General features: G+C 42.5%; 1 protein-coding gene and 1 long non-coding RNA gene across 7 annotated transcripts in view; one reads left to right on the forward strand and one right to left on the reverse strand.

Annotated features, from left to right (window-relative positions):
• Positions 1–22,743, forward strand: part of srpk2 (SRSF protein kinase 2) — a 43,620-nt gene that overhangs the window by 11,574 nt on the left and 9,303 nt on the right. For 4 of the 6 annotated variants that reach the window (XM_086029040.1, XM_086029037.1, XM_086029036.1 and 1 more), the window contains 8 exons: positions 17,525–17,676; positions 18,165–18,273; positions 18,994–19,081; positions 19,182–19,269; positions 19,376–19,482; positions 19,710–19,875; positions 21,225–21,265; positions 21,403–21,781. In XM_086029040.1, the coding sequence (XP_085885166.1) occupies positions 17,525–17,676; positions 18,165–18,273; positions 18,994–19,081; positions 19,182–19,269; positions 19,376–19,482; positions 19,710–19,875; positions 21,225–21,265; positions 21,403–21,781 (1,130 nt within the window). The remainder of the gene's footprint in view (positions 1–17,524; positions 17,677–18,164; positions 18,274–18,993; positions 19,082–19,181; positions 19,270–19,375; positions 19,483–19,709; positions 19,876–21,224; positions 21,266–21,402; positions 21,782–22,743) is intronic. The other 2 variants (XM_086029042.1, XM_086029039.1) reach the window with 1 other exon arrangement.
• LOC147149145 (uncharacterized) lies at positions 597–17,537 on the reverse strand. The gene is made up of 3 exons (XR_015086589.1): positions 17,459–17,537; positions 17,241–17,361; positions 597–638 (listed from the first exon to the last, which is right to left on the reverse strand). It is a non-coding gene; the product is annotated as an uncharacterized LOC147149145 (long non-coding RNA).

Here is a 22,743-nt window from a genome sequence, read left to right on the forward strand (position 1 = left end):
GGGCTCAGATAACAACCAATCATGGCTCACCTGTTTTCTGAAGCTGTGATCAGCTGCCACAGGAAGTCAATAAAACAGAGTTAACTCAGTACATTTTTTTTTTTTGACAGCCCTAGTGACAAGCATCGTCGCAGAACGAATTAACGTAAGCCGCGGCGGCGCTTTATTTTACGACCCACATCTTATTTCGATGCAAGCTGACCTAGGCCTAAAGCGTTGCTAGCGTTGAAAGATCTCGATCTGACGGGCAGCGCCGCCGGCCGAGCAGCAGACCGGATGACTCAGGTAGCTTCCGATGGCGTGCCAAGTACAATCAGGCGCCCTTACGCCGGGCCCTTCAAGCTGGCACAGGCGCAGTGTGCACAAGTCTTCATTTCGATCATCTCACTGTGATAAAGTTGACCGAAATCGTTTGATTTTGTCCCTTTTACATCCGTCCGTTTCGTACTGCTTATCTTGTTCAGCGTCACGGCCACTGGAGCGTATGCCAGCTGCGTACACACAGACACACACAAAAAAATAAAAAATAATCAGGGGCCGCGAAGCATGCTCCGTGATACAGTGGGGGAAACAAAGTAATCGGATTACCTGATTGCAGGACGTCGTGTCACAGTTTTGTCAATATCCTTCACTGGTGTCTGCGCACAAGGCAAAGGTGAATAAATGATGGTGCTTCACAACAATCTTGACTAAACTTAGCTCCTTACCTCAGAAAAAAATGGTAAGCGGTGGAGTACTGTTTTGTTTTTTGTTTTTTTTAGGACCGATTATTTTACCAATTATCCTCTCGATTAATTAAGTAATCGGATAAACATTTGTCTTGCATTAGTAAACAACAAAATGCACATGAGGTGCAGTTATTATATTTGTCGCCTTGGGGTCGCCATGCTCACGCTCCACATTATAAAATCGGCGTCGTTGCGTGTGTGTGTGTGTGTGTGTGGCTTTTAAAGGTGGGGCCTGCCTGGTGAGTGCCGTGGGAGTCAGTGCAAGTGTTAAGTTGGCTGTTGTGAGGTCAGGATAGGCTGGCTGTTACCTTGGTAACCATTAGCCCAAGGTAGGGACGGACCAATTGTCATTCGGGCCGATTATCCGCGCCGATATTTGATATCGGCATCGGCCTTTTTGAAAAATCTGATGCCGATGATAAATCAATTTAAAACTGTGTTAACTTCAAGGAACTATTTCTGTAAATTTTCACTTAACTTTATAAGAGATTCCACTGACCCTGGCAACATTCTGCACTTTTTTTTGCTTTTGTTTGAAATCAAAACAAAGATAAGTGAAATATGAACATTTGTGTCATTTTGAAATTTTGGAGAACTTTATTTACTGTAGAAAATATAGGGGGCGTCCAACTCTGTATATAGGCTCAATGTATATAGGTCAAACCTAACCTAACAGTTATTTTGGAAGCTGTGCGTCACGGCGTAATCAGAGTCTCGTCTCCCCGTGCCGACATTGTTGGGCTCACAGTCGTCTGACTGTAATTAAGAGGTAAGCGGTGGTCCATTGTTGCTCGGCCAAGAACTACACTAACAGTCGCGATCCTGTCCTACATATCGAATAACACAGCGTCTGTTTTCTCTACGCACATCGACCAGTTTAGCAGCCGCGTAACATTGTCGTGACTGCAGGGGGTCATGAGCTCCCATCCCCAAGAGTTTTTCCTAAAATACCCAACAAAGATTTATTCATTAGAGCAGGAGTGGGTGGGGTGGGGTGGGGGTGTTATATAGAGAATATCGGTTGTGTCTCCTTAACATAGACCCTAAGGGCCGCTCGATTATGAAAAACTATTCATCATGATTATTTTGGTAATCATGATGCTTGTGTCTACAACTCCATCTGGTCCTAAGCCGCTCGCATGAAAGCTTTGTTTGCTGACTGTAAGGCCGAACAGATTGGGCAACTTCTGTGTGTCGGAGCAAATGATCGGATGGATGGTTGAACTGATTTGGGTTTCGGAGGAAGACATTGGTTTTGTTGGGAAGTTTCCGTTTGGGGGAAGCTGATCCCTCATGTCGTCCTGGTGGCAGATGGAAAATGAAACGCCCAGGTCAGTTTAGCAGGAAACATGACGTGGACACTAGGGATGTCACAATATCGTCAATATCGCGATATCGCGATATTAGAATTGGCCCGATATATCGTCGTCGTCATGTCACGATATTAATAGCAGCAAATCTGTTTAAAAGCCCAAGATTTCCATTTGTGCAGTTCCAGCACCCTCTGGTGGTTAGTTTATTAGTGCAGTTTAATTTTATGCATGACTGGCCAAGCCTATTTCTTTATGAATGCTGTTATGTACAAAAACTGAATATTGTGATTTATTATTTTTTTAAATATGATTTTTTTGTTGTTGTTTTTTTTACAATACCGTGAGGTTTTATACAGTATCGTGAGCTTTTTATATATCGCCTACCTCCCCACAATATCGTGATAATTAGCGTATCACGAGGTTCATATCGTGATATTATCGTATCGTGACTAGGGATGTGACGATTAATCGAAAACCAATTTAAAATCGATTTGCCCGGATTAATCAATTAATCGATTTGATTAATCAAAAACCGAGCTGATTAAATTAATCTAGAAAATGATGTCTTGAAACTTTTTTTTTTTATTCCAGATGCATTTTGGATGTGTAGATCAAATTATGCTTTTGCGCCAAACATCATTGCGTATTGCGTTTGTGGATGGCTGCAGAACCGCACTAGTGCACAGACAAGCATGGTAGCAATTTGTTAAAAATCGGATCTAATCGAAAATCGGGAACTGAAAATGTAATCGAATCGGAGCTTGAGTGAATCGTTAATTTGGATATCGTGACATCCCTGGTGGACACACTTGATTTGCTTTAGTGGGCCACAAAAACGGATGCGGCTGGCCGGATCTGGCCTTGAGAATGACACGATGATGCAGATGATTTCTCTGAGCGCCGATGGAGGATCACGGGGAAACAAGCAGGGTTAGGTGTCAGAGACTTGTGGGGACATCGGCCCAACGTGTTTGGTCACGCCTTTAATTGTGTTTGTGCGCGCGGGCACTGTCAACGCGGTTGCGCAATCGGCGCGTTTAACCGGGGCACGGCGTTCAGTTCGGGGGGGGGAAAGGTGAAAAGAGACTACAAAATCAGGAAGAAGAATTGAGGGATTAAGGTACACAAGCGCTCCGATTTATCGTCAACCATTAGCCGCAGATGAAGAAGTGGCGCACACGCACGCAGCCGTTTCCAACATAGACTAAAATGTTCCATCTCATCTCCTCTTTCATCTACTCGACACCCCGCTTGAAACACAAGTTGAAAGTTGAAACTGATTAACTTTGGATTGGAGGGCGAAGGGATGCAAACGTTCTTTTCGGGGTTGGTGGGCATGCATTTTATTACGGGGAGACTAACGGCTTCAGTCCGACCCCCTGATTGATGTGTTTGTTAAGGGTTGTGTCTCCAAGCCTTTCTCCAAATGGTCTATCTCCAGTTAATAGGATTATTCATTTATCGTGGTGTTTCTCTGTCGGCGTACAAACAAGGTTGTATTTAAAGGTCGTTTCATACGTTTGTTTGATTAAATTGCTGCATGTTCCAATAAAGCTGAAGGGCTGAAGCGCTAATAAATCAGTCGCTAAACAAAAGTTTTCTTGGCACAAAGGGAGCGAAAGAGAGAGAGAGCAAACAATGAAACAAAACAAGATGAATGAATACCGTGAATGTGGGAAATCCTCAATCCGTGACCAAATTGCGCCACCGTAGAAAAATTCTGGGCAAGTGGTTGAAAGCATTTCACACCAAGTAGAGCGCCGACATCCTCCAAGGCCAGATTTTTCACAAAAGTGAAAGACTAATCAGAGTTTGGACTATAGCTAGCCTGCAGCTAATAATTATTTTAAAACTCGATTATTATCGGTTGATTTTTTTGTCGATTAATTGATGAATCCGATACACACACAAAAAAAAAAAAAAAACAACCGTTACAACCGTTGATTCAAAAACAAGGATGTTATCTCAATTTGACAGTGCACAAACATGAATTTTGATTCAGTTACAGGTTTGGTCATGCCAACATGTCAACATGCCCGAAAATAGGCACAAATGTTGATCATTGTGTTCCAAAGTAAAAGCCATTGTTTATTTTAATTTTGATTCAACACAAAGATAATCAGTTTGCTTTTATGGGGGAACGACAGAAATCGGATCATATTTAGTGTTGAGAAGTTGAAAATTCAGAGATGTTTGACCGTTTTAAATAAATAAAAGAATATCTAAACGATTCATCGATATTCAAAACTGAATATCTGAGCCGCTTATCCTGACAAAGGTCGCGGGTAGGTCTGCTCGATTATGTAAAAAATATTAATCCTGATTATTTTAGTAATAATTCAAATCACGATTATTATATATAACGATTATATATATACGTATATATAACGATCAGTCATTTTTTGATACAAGACAAGGTTTAAACATGAAAAATATAAAGACAAATGTAAACAAGTTCCTTTTGGACCAAACAAAATGTTATAAAATTAGTTACTATAAAATTAAAAAAAAAAAGGCGCAAATCTAAATAATCCACATGTGATTTTCTTGTAGATATAAGTGAATATTAATAACCGTTTTTTTACGGCCCCGACTAGCTTCAAGGCGGCGGCTCGTTGACTCAACTCTGCAAGCAGCCAATCATATCGTGCGCTGCCATACCGTACCATACCATACCTACCATACCTCTTCACAACATTTCAATTGCATCATTATTCAAGTACATTCTTTATATTTCCTCAGTATTTCAGTGCTACTGTTCAAACTGTGCCTGATATGAAAAGTAGCTTACCGCAATATGAAACGTGCTTTTTGAAAAAAAAAAATTTCAAATTTCCACGGTAAATAGCTTCAGCCGGCTCGTGCGGCCGCCACCATCTTTCTCCGCTCTGACCCACATTGGCAAGAGGCGCGCACATGACTGACTCGCATACAAACGCGCACAAAGGCGGGCGGGAGTCAGCAGCCGTCCAAGCTGCGACACGACAATATCTCATGAAGCAAACGAGCCCGGCTGCCCCGCTCCTTCGCCTTCTCGCGCCGTGTCCTCCATCAACACCTCCCGTTACGACCCACGCCTCCAAGCCTAACGCCCAAGGAGAAACACATAAGTGGCTTCCATTGTGCTGCTGCCTCTTATTTTTTTTTTTTTGCACATTGGTTTGCCGGCAGTCCTCGTTCATTCAGTGAATAAATAACCAGAGTCGGATGTCTCTTCGTCCCTCTGAGGCTTTTCAGTCATGCAGTTAAAAGTGAGGCAGGAATTCAGTCGAATTGAATTTGGAGTTTGGTTCATTAAAAAAAAAAAAACCCAAAACATGACAAACACAATCTAATAGAGGTGTCAAAATTCATCGAATGAATCATCAACTAATTGATTTTCAAATGAATTGACAAGGGTTTTAATAATCGAGTAGTAATCGTTTGGAGCCATTGTTTCACTTCAAATTGTGTAAATCGTTTGATTTCAACCTCTCAAGCAGTAATTATTTTTTGATTTCGTTGGTCCTTCATGAAAGAGGACTGATTATTATCTTTTGTTTTTAAGACAGGCCAACATTTGCAAACGTCTTGCTTTTGCTTTGGAAAACAATGACCGAAGCCGTAACTGAATCCGTTTCAAAAAGGTTGGTGAGTGGATCATCAATTCCTCTCTCGTGTGATATGGCGTAAATGTTGTTTGGTTGTTTTCTTTTTTTAATCACTAAACGGTATCAAATACTAAACAACAATAATTTGTTAATTAAAAAAATGGTTTCAATGAAAATGTAATCCGATTATTCGATTAATCAATGGAAAAATCAATAGAATAACCCGTTCTAAAATTCTTTGATAGTGACTGCCATACAATCGACTGAAATGTGCTAATATGCAATTCATTGAAATAAAAAGAAAAATAATTAAAACGGAAGTGTTATAAAAATACAAAAGCAATGAAATAAATAGAAATAAAAATGTATTTGAATTTAATTATACAAATTGTAATTTAATGGAAGTACGTACAGTGAAAGGAAAAATGTAATTCAATGAAAATAACTGAACAAGGTGTACTGCATTAAAATGAATTGAAGTAAAACTATCAACTATTTGAATAAAAATATAAACACATTGAAAGAAAACACAGTTTAACTGAATTTAAATGAATAAAAAAAAAAAAAAATTCAAAGATGTTTGACTTGGAGCAGCGCAGCTTGGCAACTAAGAAATCTCACTTAAGATGATGCATGCTTTTTAATCAGTAATAGGACGAAGTCAGGGAACAGGACACCCTACCGAGTAGTGCGCCGTCGCCATGGTGATACACCTGATCGAATGCACCGGGCGCCTTGGCTGGGCCGCTCAACTGGGTTCATAGGTCACCCGCTGGGGCACCCTCATGTAGAAAAAAAAAAAAACATACAGAAAGATATTATGTAGAGGTAGACTAGTATGTTTTTTTTTTTCAGCGCCGATACGATACCGATTAATAGTCAAGGAGGCCGATAACCGATATTTGGAGCTGATATGTGAAATATTGGCATCATCATATTGAACAATTTTTCCGATTTGCATAATGTTGATTATTATTACCAAATTCTTTTGACAATATACATCTTTGTTATAAAATTCTCACAAAAAGTTTTCTACAGTAAATGAAGTGCTCCAAAATTTCAAAATGACAAATGTTAAACTTTCACATATCTTTGTTTTGATTTCAACACAGTTTTAAATTGATTTATTATCGGCCATCAGATTTTTTTTAAAAAGGCCGATGCAAATGGCAAATATCGGCGCCAATAATCGGCCCGGCCGATAATCGGTCTATGACTAATACTGGTTTGTTGGTTACATTATCATTTGAAGCATACCAATCTTTTCCAGTGGCAAAGTGTCCCATTGTTGACCTCCCATATACACCCCCCCCCCTGTCCTCTCCATCTAATCACCCCAGTCTATTCCTCTCCTCTCTGCCACTGGCGTTTCTGTCGCAGCCTGCCATCGCGTCGCCTCACTTTTACTGTGAGTTTTAACAGCATCACAAGCTAATAAGTGTTGCAGCCATTCATTTTCGGAAAAAAAAAAATCTCAATTGAATCGCGTTCAGTCGGCGCGCTTGCTTCAATGTGAGACGATAACGAGAGGAGGCAGAGGAAGGGGAATAAAAGTGAGAGAAAGACTAGATAGCCTTCGGGGAGAGGGACGATAATGACGCCAAAAGGAAGGATGGTAAGGAAGCCGCAAAGATGTAGGGCGGAGGGTGATGAACGTGAAACGCGCGAAGATGGAGGCGGACGACGGAGGAGAGTCTGGGCAGACTCGGGTGACGTCGGGTCACCGCTGCATCCAGGCTCAGCTTCAGAAAACAGGCGAGCTGAGCCCCGAGTGTCTCTGATGTCATTTTCAGTCGACAGAAGTATCAAAATGGCCGCCCCCTAAAAACAGGTGGATTTTGCTGCTCAAAGCGGCAGTCAACCCAAACATATTTTTTTCAAGAATATGTTCCCAGCAGCCCCACTAGTTGATTAATTTTGCGTTTGTGGAATATAAGTTAAGCAGCAAAATGCCCTCGTTTTTAGCCATCTCTGGGGGCGGCCATTTTGTCACTTCTGTCAACTGAAAATGACATCACAGCTGCTCACAAGGACCAATCGCGGCTGACCTGTTTTCTGATTGGTCCTTGTGAGCAGTTGTGATGTCATTTCCAGTCGACAGAAGACAAAATGGCCGCCCCCAGAGATGGCTAAAAACGAGGGCATTTTGCTGCTTAACTTACATTCCACAAACGCAATATTTATCAGAATGCCTTGTTTCAACTAGTGCACCTGCATAGAACATATTCTCGAAAAAAATACCTTTGGGTTTTAAAATACTCCCTCCGCAACAGAAAACTAGGTGAACAGTGATAAAGCGAGGGATGACTGCATATGGTGTATGTACTTGTGCCTTGCGATTCCACACATCCAGCAGAGATGGACATTGTCAAGGATCCTCAGCATGTGGGTGTCACGGTGTCATGTGACTCTGGAGCGCCACCCAAATTCCCAACACTGTCAAGTGTGCGCGCACAGAAGAGGACGGTTAGCGTTGTGTTTGTTTTCCTGCATTGTTTCCTCGCTATATGGAGAATAACTTGGCCTGGAAGAAGCCATGGAGCCTGGCCTCGTGCGCACGGCGACTGCGCCGCTGGGCCTTGGGAAAAAGGTAGTACAGCACAGCGCGTACGCTCGCCGGGTACGGAGGGTCAGAGGTTGCAGTGACACCATACGCGCAGCTGTTTCGAATATGTTGCCCCTTTTTTGGAGCCAAAATATTAAAGCGCCTTCATGCAGCTTTTGTATTTGAATGCAGCGGTGTACCTAATGTTGGGTCCAGTCAAGCGGTACAGCTGATGCATCCTTTTTCTACACTGCCTATACTCATATGTCTTCATTTTCACACGTCAAAAATAGTTTGCGGCTCTTGGTGTTTTCTTTTCCGTGGAAACCGGGTCGGAATGGCTCTCTGAGTGTGCAAAAGGTTGCCGACTCCGGTTCGACATGAACCAGGAAGTAGAATGCTGACTAACAAACAGATGGACACGCAGATTTTGTCTGGGCTCGGCGCAGCTTATACGAGTAACAAATTGCTAATGATAGCATTGCTGAGACAACAAAAGATCCCGCCTGTCAACGTGGAGTTTTTTTTTTTTATTTGCCATGCAAACAGTATTCCCGGTGAGCAGGTTTTATTGCCCGATTTGACTAGCGCCAGTCGTTTTGCATGCACCGCAGTGTTTTGCGCAGCCCTCGCTAATGATTAGATTTTGTGATTTCAGGGCCTCTGTAGGGTTAAAAGTCGATGCATCGCACTGCGTGCGCTCTCGTATTCGTCGGGGGCCCGCAAGGGGGGTGCGGTGGGGGTGGCTCAGCATTAGTCGATTGAGCCTTTATAGATTGGTGAGGCCTGAGCTATGCGACAGAAGTCTGTAACATGGCTGACTTTTAAACTGGAGGTAAACAGTGATGGTTTGAGTTGCAGACAAGAAAATTGAATGCAGTCAGCAGGATGATGTTGGAATGAGAAGATTGCTGAGGCTCTGGGAAACAAGGTGCTCCAAAATCCGATTTTGCATCGTGCTTGTTTTCATTAAAGTAGACGTCAACCCAAACATATTTTTTTCAAGGATATGTTCTATGGAGGACAACTAGTTGAAACACGGCATTCTGATTAATATTGCGTTTGTGGGAGTATGAGTTAAGCAAAATCCACCTGTTTTTTAGCCATATCTGGGGGCGGCCATTTTGTCGATTCTGTCAACTGAAAATGACGCCACAACTGCTCGGGTAACGACCGATCGCGGCTGAGCTTCAGAAAACAGGTCAGCCGTGATTGGTCGTTACCTGAGCCCTGAGTAGTTGTGATGTCAATTTTCAGTTGACGGAAGTGACAAAATGGCCGCCCGCTGAGCTAGCTAAAAACGGGTGGATTTCCCATATTCCACAAACGCAATATTTATCAGAATGCCTTATTTCAACTAGTGGGCGTGCACAGAACATATTCTTGAAAAAAAAAAAAAAAAATTTGAGTTCACTTCCGCTTAAAGTACGTAGCTGAGCTGGAGCCGATTCCAGCTGACTTTGGGCAAGAAGGCGGGGTACACCCCGAAGGAGTCATCAGCCTGGATTGACTAGTGATCAGTTCAGTCTGCTGGAATCGGTTGCAGTACCCGCGACCCTAATGGGAACAATCGCTAATGGAAATGGATGCGACGGGAGGAAATTGATTGATTGGACTGTGCGGACCCCGGTCGGTGATTTATGGTTATCGGCTTGGCTTTGAACTGCAGGTGGAACAAAATATGTAAATTTATTGGGAGGAATTTTGAAGTGTCCTTGAGCATGCGTTTAACACCTCTCGAGAGGTTCGCTCGCCTCGGGCCATGATTTGCCTTTGACACGAGCAAATTGTGCAAAGTGCACTTTCACGCAACAACATAGCGTCCCGCAACCAAACAAATAGAGACAAGATGACATCAATGCGAGTCAAATACTTCAGATTGTGACAAATGGGCGGGAAAAGTCAACGTCAGGTGTAAAATGTCACACCCATGTCGCAGTGTTACGGCATTCCCCTTTTACGCCGGTGCTGTCCTGTCTCTTATACGTTGTCTGGCAGCGAATGACTTAATTGCCACTTGTTTTTGATGTTTGAAATGTAATTTACACAGGTGAATACTGTTACTTATGTCTCTGTTTTTAAATCTAAAAGGTCAGTGAACATTTAATTGCTAGTGATATGTTGTGTTTCAAATGGACCGTAAGACATGTTTAAGAATCTTGAAATTTGAATGAAAAAGTCAAAAACGAAAGGCGGACCGGTTTGCGAAAATGTGTTTGGATTTATTGACGTTCCATGTAAAAAAAAGAATGTGAGGCTTTTTCACCTCACCAAATCTGTCTCTCTTGGCAAAAAGTTTGGACACCCCTGCTCTAGTGCTTAGGCTCACTATCAGAAAGCTTAGCAAGCCACTTAAAGCGGAAGTCAACCCAAACATTTTTTTTCAAGAATATGTTCTATGCAAGTCCACTAGTTGAAACAGGGCAAGTATTGCATTTGTGGAAAAAGTGTTAATGCACTCGATTTTAGCCTTCTCTGGGGGCGGCCATTTTGTCTTCTGTCGACTGAAAATGACATCACAACGACCAATCACAGTTCACCTGTTTTCTGAATCTGAGCCACGATCGGTCCTTGTGAGCAGTTGTGATGTCATTTTCAGTCGACAGAAGACAAAATGGTCGCCCCCAGCGATGGCTAAAAACGAGTGGATTAACACTTATTACACAAACGCAATACTTATCAGAATGCCCTGTTTCAACTCGTGGACCAGCATAGAACATATTCTTGAAAAAAAAATATTTCCGTTGACTTCCCATTAAGGCTTAAAACAAAAACAAAAAGTGTTTAGGCCTAGATAGACCAATCCGACGTCGGCCAACTGTCGGCACGTCGCGCTGGAAAAATCCACCGCAACAACAGACGACGCTGACCATTAGAGTACCTTATGCGCATGTGTGAATGAAATGTAATACCCCTCCATACCATCGGCGGCGGTAGTCACTATTCCTCATGGTTAGAAAAAAAACAACTGGAAAGCTATTGTCTAAAAACATAAACGATGCATTCAGCTACATTTTTCGCTCACGATGAACTCCCACGCGAAGCAAACCCTCACGCTTTTGACACAGTATTGTGCAATACTTTCACTGTCAACCCTCGCTCTTGTATGTGTAAGAAGATTAAGGCGCTAAGGCGAAATTCGCAAGGCTTTGCATCGCTCACTCTTTATCCGCATTTGCCACTTCCTGTTCCCGCCCCATGCCGATTCGCTAGCTAACAACCAATCAGATTGACTCAATGTCACGACGTCGATTCAACATGCTGAAATGCCCACCAGACACTTCCCGACGTCGGATTGGTCTATCTACACTCTAAAAACAGTTGGGTTAAAAATAACACCATTTTGGGTCAAAAATGGACCGATACACAAATTAGGTCAATTTGACCCACTTTCTTGCATTGTTTTGTACAAAACAGCCAATTTTTTTAGTTGTTTTCGGCAAAAACAACCAAGAAAGTCGGGTCGAATTGACCCAAGTAGGGGATCGGTCCATTTTTGACCCAAAATTGTGTTGTTATTAACCCAACTGTTTTTAGCCCAAAACAGCCCATTTTTGGGTTGTTTTCGGCAAAAACAACCAAGAAAATTGGGTCAAATTGACCCAAGTTGGGGATCGGTCCCTTTTTGACCCAAAATTGTGTTATTTTTGACCCAACTGTTTTTAGAGTGTAGGCCTCTTGATCCACAAACTGCATCACAGTTCAGTGTAGTTCTTACAGAAGCAACCTGGAAAAAATCTGGGGGAAAATCCCAGACTTAGTAGGCGGCGTAAAAACGGCTAATTTGTCTTTAGACATCTGCGCTCAGACAGGCATAGAATTCAAGGCGGTCTGTAGACCTGCAGGCAGGTGCATCAGAAATGGATGCGCTGAGGTTACGCGGGAGCATTTCATCCTGAAAATAGTGTCAGGTCTCAGGTGTGGACTCAGACAAATGCTCCGGAGGAGAGCAGGGAATGAGTCAGCTGTCCCGCCGACACAGGCCAAGATGGAGACACCGGGGGGGGAATGAAAAATGGCTGGCACGCAAATCAATCGCAGACCTTTGGAATGTTTGGCAGACCTGAAGGACACCGGCAGTGTGAATCCCACGCTTTAAGACTGAGCGTAGAGCAGGATGCCGACCATGATGATGATGATGATGATGATGATGATCGTTACTAAGGAAAAATGCCTCAGTTACCAAGGTGATAACCAGATATTTTAAAGGATGACTCATCACGTTTGAGCCAGTAAGCCTAAGAACACATACAGCCCAATTAACTCATTCAACTGCCAGATGTTTTCAGACCTTTTGCTCTTAAAAGAACATTAGTTATAATTGAGTTCTAACGCAAAAAACGACAAATGCTATTCAGACAAAACAGCCAACTAGCAGACTGCCTATTGTTTAATGTTACATTTTCTAACCCCGCAAAATGAAACAACTCCGATGTAAAATTAATTAGGATTAAGAGTTAAAGTAAGGTTATTGGTTAGTTCCAGAGACTGCAGTTCTTCTACACTCTCATTATTTTTTTCGCAATGTGTGACACTTTGAATTTCAGTGTCATTTTATAGTCGTGGGAATTTTGAACTTGTCTGTTTTTTTAAGTAAATAATATTCTTGGAGTCACCTGGTTTTGCAACAAAGTGACATCAAAGACCGCTAAAGTTTGAATTTGTCCAAATTAGCCTCTTAATTGCTTCATTTATATTAAATAAGAATATCCTGAACAAAAAAAATCAGTTGCTCCAACTCGGAAAACAGGAGCAACAAAAAAGTAATAAATTGACTGAAAATGGTGATGTTTGCATTTGAGTACTTCAAGATTTTAGGTATGTATATGGGTTAGGTAGCTGTTTGGTCACAATGTGCTAGTTTTGCAGAAAGTGAGTTACAGACGCTAGAACAGGAAATAATCCATTAATATACTGTAAATCCTTTCGACTGAGGATCCAATCTGCAGGACAAAAACCTGTCAGTCAAGGTGAAGGCGTTCTTGCACGTATGCCGTATTTGTGTACAAAAGGACTGCTTGTTTAGAGGGTAAATCTTGGAAGTTGTTTTGACATTTTCAGCTGTGCCCTGTCGAGTCAGCAGTTTCCAGCAGCCCAACTGCTCAGGCACAAACAAGCAGAGCGCTGTGCAATGGGATTCTAATGCAGCATGATTGGCAAAGAGTCCTTTGTGTCCGTGTCATGATTGTCACACCCCCTTAGATTTGTCAAGTGCCGGGCATCTGGTGCGAATAAGCATTTGTTCAAGCAAGACACGTTGTTTTTCTGTCAAAAGAACAACGGTGCATAGCGAAAACTCTAAACATAGTGTCATCAGGTGCCTTGGCAATGTGTGTGGGAGATTGGCCGTAATCGGTGTTCATGGCCCCCCGACAGACTGTCATAAAAGTGGGATTCTCATCGGTCATAAACATTCCTTACGCTTCATCGGAACCTTAAGACAAAGACGACAGGCACCACACAGACAACAATTTGACCTTGTATGCTTGATAGATGGCTGAATGGCATTCCCGGATCATAAAAACAATTTCTCCTTGGGTTTTTAGTCACGTGGGTAAATATTTGTACATCTGTAAAGATTTGTACGTCTGGAGGACTCGATCATAATGGCCAATGCTTCACTGATGACTTTGCGGCATTCTGGAAATTTTGTGAGAATTGAAAATAACATCGGAGAATACTGTATGCTATAAGGCTAATAAACATGTTGACTGCCTATGACACGACGTGTTTTTTATTTTGCCTTCCTGTTTGAATTTTTTTCAACTTGTCCAAATCAGCTTTCCATTTGGTATACAGTATTTTTTTTTCCCCCTTAAAGAGAAGTCAACGCGAACATTTTTTTCCCCTGTTCTATGCAAGCCCACTAGTTGAAACAAGGCATTCTGATGAATATTGCGTTTGTGGAATAAGTGTTAATCCACTCGTTTTTAGCCATCTCTGGGGGCGGCCATTTTGTCTTCTGTCAACTGAAAATGGCATTCCAACTACTCACAACGACTAATCACGGCTCAGATTCAGAAAACAGGTCAGCCCTGATTGGTCATTGTGAGCAGTTGTGATGTCATTTTCAGTCGACAGAAGACAAAATGGCCGCCCCCACAGATGGCTAAAACCGAGTGCATTTTGCTGCTGAATTTATATTCCACAAACGCGAAATAAATCATGCCGTGTTTCAACTAGTGGGCCTGCTGGGAACATATTCTTGAAAAAAAATATGTTTGGGTTGACTTCCGCTTTGAAAATGTCTGCCCCACCTTCCTGTTTGACTGTTTGAGCATATTGTAGCTCACAATGCTCTATCATTGCTAGTGAATGCCATTCTTTACCCTTGCAAAATGTAAAACATGAAACTAACTTAAAGGGGAAAGGGCTCACCTGTTTTCTGAAGCCGAGCCATGATTGGTCGTTATCTGAGGCCTGAGCAACTTCGATGTCATCTTCAGTCGTAAGAAGTGGCAAAATGGCTGCCCCAAGAGCTAGCTAAAAACGGATGGATTCCTCATATTCCACAAACGCAATATTAATCAGAATGCCGTGTTTGGACCAGTGGGCCTGCATAGAACATATTCTAGAAAAAAATATGTTTGGGTTGACTTCCCCTATAAATTAAAGATTAAACTAGAGTTAAATGTTTTTTTTTTCCATTCTAAGGCAGTTCCTTTGAGTTTCCCAATCCATGTCATTACAGACTGAGCTACCGTCAATGTAAATTTAAATCTACTGTTCTTTCCGGCCAATCTTTGTTTTAAATTAGTTTCAGTTCTGGATAACAGCAGTCCCTCCAAAAAATGATTACGGTTTTAAACGAGTGATTTTAAAAAAAAACATTTTTTAAATTCTTTTTTGCCTTTTCCCTTATCCCAGATGAATTTGGAGGCTGAGGTCACTGAATAAATGGAATGTTTTGGAGCTTGTATGTTTACCCATTATGCTCCCTAGTCTTGGAAGGTCAATCATGAAGGTTCCGCTGAAACTGGAGCCAATCAGAGTAGCTATGGCGACAGTGTACACACATGCGGTTGAGGAGCAAATTGGTTCTTCTAATGTGAAAATGAGTCGCCATTAGGGGAAAGGGAAGTACTTAGCGCTGCTTCAGTCAGGGGGTGGGGCGGGGGTGCAAATCACAACTGATTGCCACTGCTGTATGTCACTTTTGGAGATGTCTTATCTTTGAGCTAAAATGCATAATCAGAAACATTAGGGAGGACATGTTCTGGGATTCTGTTTTGTCTCTATACAAAAGGGAAAATGAACTTTTGTCACTCGGTTGTGGGTGTTATGTTATCGTCTGCCTCGGTCTGTTTTTTCCAAGTCAAGGTTTGTGCACTATAGGGGACAAATGTTAGTTCCAGACTCACCCACCATAAGTGAATAACTCAAATAATTCGACACAAAAAGTCACCCATGTCACTCATCAGCCCCTTATAAACATACTTTTTTACTTTTGCCGATCTCCAGCACGGACTCCAGCTAATCCGTCATGCTGCCGCCATGTAGACCACGCGCATCTCCTGTGCTGAATTTAAAGGGAATGAGCGGAGCCATTTTGATTGGACGGGAATCAAGTCGGCTGTGTTCACTCCCACAACGGCGCAAGCACCTGTTTCAAACTTCACCCGTCTGTGAAAATACAAAAAGAAAGAAAACTCCACCTATGCTCACAGTTAAACTGCACTTTGTGCTAGGCTTACGCTGCGCACTCATTTAGGACCCTCAAAGTCACGGATCCTACAGTTGAATGTCAGGATGGCAGCTCCAAGTGGACAAAAATATTACCTGCACCTCACGTACGTTATGTTTAATAATGCAAACTAAGTTTTGCCTCATTACTTTTTTAAATGATGGCGTACCTCATGAAATGTCATGTGACCTTGTATCTAAGTACCGTCTTTATCTTCCTGTTGCTCCGTCTTTGTCTCTCTCTCGCTCTCTGCGGCTGGTTTGATCGCCTCCTTTCCGTCGTCTCTCGGGCTGCGGCGGCGTTCGTGCCCTACTGTAATGTTCTAGCGGGGCTCGGCTCACATCCAGGAAGTTATGAGGGAGTGGGAGGTGTGGCTAAGTTGTGGTACCACCGACCGTACGGAGCGTATAGATGTGATGTATAAACAGCCTACATGACCGGTTTGGTAAAGATGCAGCACCCTATCGTGCAAGGACACAGTGCAGGTGGTAAAGGATGGACAATGAAATCTCAATGCCAAGTTTTCTTCTGCCCTTCACATCAGCTCTGGGAAAGCCACCGTTGTCGTCGTCGTCGCTGTCACTTTTAACGCTTTGTGTCCCGGATTCCCCAGAAACCACCCCCTTAACCCGGCCCCCCCTTCTTTCGCTGCAGTTGCCACGGCAACGCACCGAGATCATCTGTCTGCGCTTGTGACCGCCGTTAAAAGCGGCTCTCGTCTCTTTTGTGTCAATGTCGATGTTTTGTTCCAGTTCCGTGGCATTGATGACCATGAAAATGATGATGACATGTACAAGTGCCCGATTAACCAATTTAGTGCTTAAATATGATAAAGTGGTACCGTGACTTCTGAGTTTAATTTGTTGCGGGAACAAGCTTGGAACCCTTGGAAAACCTTGTTTTCCCGATTGAAATGAATTCAAATGCAATTAATTTGTCCCAGCACAATCTTGTTTTTTACTGTGCAAGTTTCTAATGAATAATAGCATTGTACTGTATAAAAAAAAAATTAAACTGTATTTGAAGTAGAAGTCAACCTAAACATATTTTTTTCAAGAATATGTTCTATGCAGGCCCACTAAGTTGAAACAAGGCAATATGATTCATATGAAATATGAGTAAAGCAGCAAAATCCACCTGTTTTTAGCCATCTCAGCGGGCGGCCATTTTGTCACTTCTGTCATATGAGAATGACATCACAGTTGCTCAGGGCTCAGGTAACGACCAATCACGGCTCACCTGTTTTCGGAAGCTGAGCTATGACCGGTCGTTATCTGAGCCTCGAGGATGTGTGTTTTTTTTCTAGGAATAAAACCTGCCTTAATATTGGTCATAATGTTGGTATTTGGAGAGTGTGTTTTCTTTGGTGGTACTACCTACCACCAGCTGTGGATTCTGATCATCTAGTTCCATAAACTCTAATGACATCATTTCCTGGACTTTTTCTTTATGGTTGGGATCCCTGTTGAGCACCACCTGTCAGCCACGCACGCTTCCACTGCTAACATTTTTCAAAAAAGATACGTACAGGAAAATGTCACAAGTTGTTATCCGAGTCTGAGTCACACTTGCAGCTCACGCACTCCGCTGTGACTCACCGCCTGGAAAGACCAAACGCCACTTGAGGCGAACATTTATATTGTCGCCTCGGTTGTCGTCGGCAGGCCTGAGACGCAGCAGAAAGCCTCGGCGAGTGTCCCTCCTCCCCCGCCGCCCCCTCCGCCTCCCCCTGAGCCGGCGGGGCCCCCGGAGCCGGAGGAGGAGATCCTGGGCTCCGATGATGAGGAGCAGGAGGACCCGGCGGACTACTGCAAAGGTCAGGACGGAACACAGTGAAAACGCATGACACAGAATCAGAATCAAATGTATTGGTCAAGTATGTAAACTATATTGAAAAAAAAAAAAAAAGATGAATTTAATCAATTTTATTTTGTGAAACGGTTCATTGCATGAAATAAAATTGAATAAATTCAATACCCCATTTTTTCCCAGTTTATTTATCTGTCTGTCTCTCTGTCTTGCTAGCTGGCTGATATGTAGCTAGTTAGCTAGCCTTCTAGCTGGCTAGTTGGCTAGCTCACAAGCTAACTCACAAACTAGCCAACTATTAAGTATAGTTATGTCAAAATTGCAGCAAAATATATCAAATGGATGTTTTTCATGTTTTTTTTTTTTCTATATTTATTTTTGTTAACCTGGCAAAGTAGACTTGGACGCGGTGCCAAACGCTTCTGTGGGAAAAGCATCAAAATCAACCATGTCGTGGAGTGCTATTTCAGACCACTTATTTTTTGTGTCTCTCAGGAGGCTACCATCCGGTCAAGATCGGAGATTTGTTCAACGGGAGGTACCATGTGATAAGGAAGTTGGGGTGGGGCCATTTCTCCACCGTATGGCTGTGCTGGGACATACAGTGAGTGAAACACACACACACACACACACGCACGCCTGTTGACAACATCTCCCTTTTCATGACATAATCTGACACACGCTACACTGACACCAAAGCTCATGACGTTTTTTTTTGTGTTTTTTTTTTTTTAAGTTGGCAGGGTGCATGAGCGTAACATTAACCCAGTGTCAGCTTTCACACACACATAGACTAACACACTCACAAACGCGCGTATTTACTCATTCTGTCGGTGTTAATTACAGTAATGGAATCTAGCGAGCTGGCGTTGGGTTACTTGAAGAGCTCTAAGGAATCCGTCTTTATTGTCGATAAGTAACAATTCCCACTTAGAGTCACTGCGTTTGTACAAGATCTTCACACAAACAGTGGAACCTCTGAGATCGATTTTTTGTTTCCCATAGAAAACAATGCACAGTAAATAGCACAAATCTGCTAATCAGCGCAATACGAGCAATATAACCTGAAAGAACGATCAACTTACCTACACTGGTCACATGTGCTTTCTCAAATCGATGTTTATCCACCAATGTAACAAAAAATGAAATGCAAACAAAACATTTATGGATCAATGCGTTATTAGAAGACGGCTAATGAGTTCATGACGCATCGGCATTACTGTGTTCTTCTCAAACACGTTTGCCTACTCGGTGTCAGTGTGGGAGTGTGATGAAGGTGATTTCTTTCTGTACCACCTAATTGTGGATGTGTGTGTGTGTGTAGAGTAAAGAACTTTGTGGCCATGAAGGTGGTGAAAAGCGCCCAGCATTACACCGAGACGGCCTTGGATGAGATCAAACTGCTGCGATGTGTGAGCATCCGATTGGTTCTTCTGTCTTTATTTTGGTGTTACCTTTCCACTTCGGTCATTGTTTTTTTTTTTTTAATTTATTTATTTTTTTGTGTCCCAGGTGAGGGAGAGCGACCCCGCCGACCCCAACAAGGACATGGTGGTCCAGCTGATAGATGACTTCAAGATCTCCGGTGTCAATGGCATTCGTATCCTGCTCAGAATAGTGTGTGTGTGCGGGGGGTGGGGCTGGCTGACTTAATCATCGGTACATGACATGTAGGCGGTCGTGTGTGTCTTTAACTCTTGGTCCAGATGTGTGTATGGTCTTTGAGGTGCTTGGTCACCACCTGCTCAAGTGGATCATCAAGTCCAACTACCAAGGCCTGCCGCTGCCGTGCGTGAAGAGCATCATCAAACAGGCGAGAACGCACACCAACACCCGGATAGGCCGGATTTACACTGCATGGTTAAAGACGTACAAGTGGAATAAGTCACTTGGGATCTGCTGGATTCGGAGTCCTAAGCACGGAAATATAAAATCATGGAGATGTTACAAAACCAAAAAAGGAACATTTCTCGGTTTAATATAACAGCGACTCACGAGCGTAGAAGGAATACACCAATGAATGGGGAATTTTGTGTGCAGGTCTTGCAAGGGCTGGACTACCTGCACAGCAAATGTAAAATCATCCACACGGACATCAAGCCCGAGAACATTTTGATGTGCGTGGACGACACGTTTGTGAGGCGCATGGCCATGGAGGCCACCGAGTGGCAGAAAGCCGGAGCTCCGCCCCCTTCCGGGTCGGCAGGTAAGGACGCCGTTAAATGTCGCGAAGAAATATCGTCCCCCCGACGCATCATATGAGCGGGGAAACAATTGTGAGCGCAATAATTCTTTTACAGTATACAGGAGGTTGTTTTATTGCTCTCTGGCTCCCCCTACAGTTTTGAAGTGCACTTTATTTGTCCTATTACGCTAGGTTAGGCTGAATTTACCTGCTATTGTTGCAGTAAAATTACTTTGTTTTACAGTTGAGCATGAAATTTTATAACACTCTCAGAGTCCGAGTCCAAAAGTAGAAACATTGTAACTAAGAAATTGAGAAATCATGTGCTTTCTGGAACTACTGGTCAAGTCATGGTAACTTGTTTCTTTCTTCCAACAGGAACATTTTATTGTAAATTGGAACATAAAATGACATACAATAATACCATTAAATGTAAAAAAAAAAAAAAAAAAAAAAAAAAAAAAAAAAGTGAATATAAATGATCTATATCGCATTTTTCATTTCATGTCATTTGACAAGCAAGTTGTGATTTCGCAACTTTTAAGTGAACACGTCTCATGTTCTTTACGATATTTTATTTGTCTAGCTTTCATCTGCCTTTTTTAATTTTGTGCGTATGTATGTTAATTACTTCTTGTTTTTGTTTGTTCATTTATAATTGGTTTATTTTATTGTTTATTGTATTTTTTTATTTGGCATATATGTTAATGACAATATTTGTGTGTTCATTTATTTTTCATTTTATTCAGTACATATCGTAACCCTATGTACTTTTATATTTTTATATATGATTCTTTATTATGTGTAGTATGTGTAGATTTCTAAATGAATCACAATTTATATACTGTATATATATATATATATATATAATGTATATATATATATATATATATATATGTATATGTATATGTATAATCTCTCCCATACACACTACTGAAATGATATTACACACTACCGACATTTTAGCTCATTTACACGACTGAAAAAAATGCTCTCAACTGTAGAGCTGTTAAAAGGGTCACGCGCATTCTCACACATACACACACGCAGACAAGTGAAATAGTTTCACGCACACTACTGAATCCTTATACACATCATACTGAAATCTGTTCGTATCACGTTGAAATTCATGTTTCAATAGTGTGATTGAGAGATTCTCAGTAATGAATGAGTGAAGAATTTCCTTTAGTAGTGTGTGTGTGCGCGTGTGTGAGAGCATTAAGCAATGAGCGTGTGAGAGGCAATCCTGAATGATGTGCCTTCATAACAACAAAACAGAGAGAGAGAGGGGGGACCTGCTTTTGCTTGTCTGTGTTGTGACTCACACTGTGAACATGTCTGATGGCTGTTTCTCCTTGTGTGTGTGTCAGTTAGCACAGCCCCCCAGCTCAAACCGGTGAGTACGACTGATGTGAGTATGACACCAGAGGACACACACACACGTACACGCACATGCACACGAACACTTGCACAATTTACATGCCGGTCTACTGTAGTCAAAACACATTTCTAACCTGCACTTTCATCGGCTTCCTGCTCTGCTCCCAGGTGGGCAAGATCTCCAAGAACAAGAAGAAGAAGCTGAAGAAGAAGCAGAAGCGTCAAGCAGAGCTGCTGGAGAAGAGGATGCTGGAGATCGAAGCCCTGGAGAGGGAAGCCGAGAAGAAGGAGGAACGAGCCAATGAAGAGGGCGACGAGGAAGAGGAGGAGGAGGAGGAGGAGGAGGGAACGAACGAAGAGGAGGGGCCGGAGCGGCCGAAGCCGGAGCGGCCGCCGTCCACGCCCACCTCGGCGCCTCCGCAACCGACGCCGCCGGGCCCCAGCATGGCCCTCGGAGAGAGCGATGAGGACGACGATGACGAGGAGGACGGCGAAGAGGAGGAGGAGGAAGGTGGTGAGAGGCCCACCAGGTTGACCAATCATACATGTGAGTGTCAGAGACTTTTACGTTGCTTGGATTGACGGCACACATGCCGCGCCATCGTCTACTAGCTACTATTATGTTTTGCAAGAATACACAAAAACAACCCAAGTAAACATTTTACACATACCTATAAGCAAATTTTTTCTGCAAACCCGATGACGGTGGTTTGGTTCACGGTCTGTCACTTTATAAGTGGGACTTTGATTGGTTAATTCCGAACAAACAAATATCCCCAGTTATAAGAGGGTGTGCACACTTGTGCAACCACGTTATCACAGTTAATCGTAGTTTTCGGACCATAAGGCACTTTTACAATCCTTTCATTTTCTCAAAAATCAACAGTGGGCCTTGTAATGCGGCGCATCTTATGTGCGGGTGGATGTCGGCTTTTCAGTTTGTCGTCTTTAATCATTCTCACCTGCATCTAAGCGCTAGCAGGGGTCTGTTTTCGTCATACCGGAACTAGAACTACTTCCTGCTTCTGTGTCTTAAGAACCATGGCAAATGTTGTCATACTAGCTTAAAAGTGCAGTCAGACGGAACGCGAGCTTAGCATTTCTGGCATTTCCACTGTTACAATGTGGGACAATATCATTGCGATCTCCTTCCTATTTTTTTTCACATTCATGTTTGCGTTGTCATCCGCATTTAATCGCTAGCAGGCGTCCATGTTTACGTTACTCTGATGATTGCGAGGTAAACTTCCAATAGCTGCCGGGGCCGAGCAAAATAGGTTGGCCAATGGTGAGTGCGTTGACTTGTTTACAGCTATTGAACTGTCAACCAGGATAGCATTTAGCATTAGCCACAACCTTTTTTTTTTTTTTGTCAGTCGGAGGATACCGTCCTCTTGTGCGCTAGCAGCAACTCCCGTATATTTGTATTTACACTGTGAAAATATTGATATTTTTTTTCACTTTAGTTGTACAGGTTATAGGTCACATCATACATCTCTACCGTGAGCC

This window comes from Filicampus tigris, chromosome 4, assembly GCF_054856515.1.
Source record: "Filicampus tigris isolate MCC_2025a chromosome 4, RoL_Ftig_1.0, whole genome shotgun sequence".
Lineage (NCBI taxonomy): Eukaryota > Metazoa > Chordata > Actinopteri > Syngnathiformes > Syngnathidae > Filicampus > Filicampus tigris.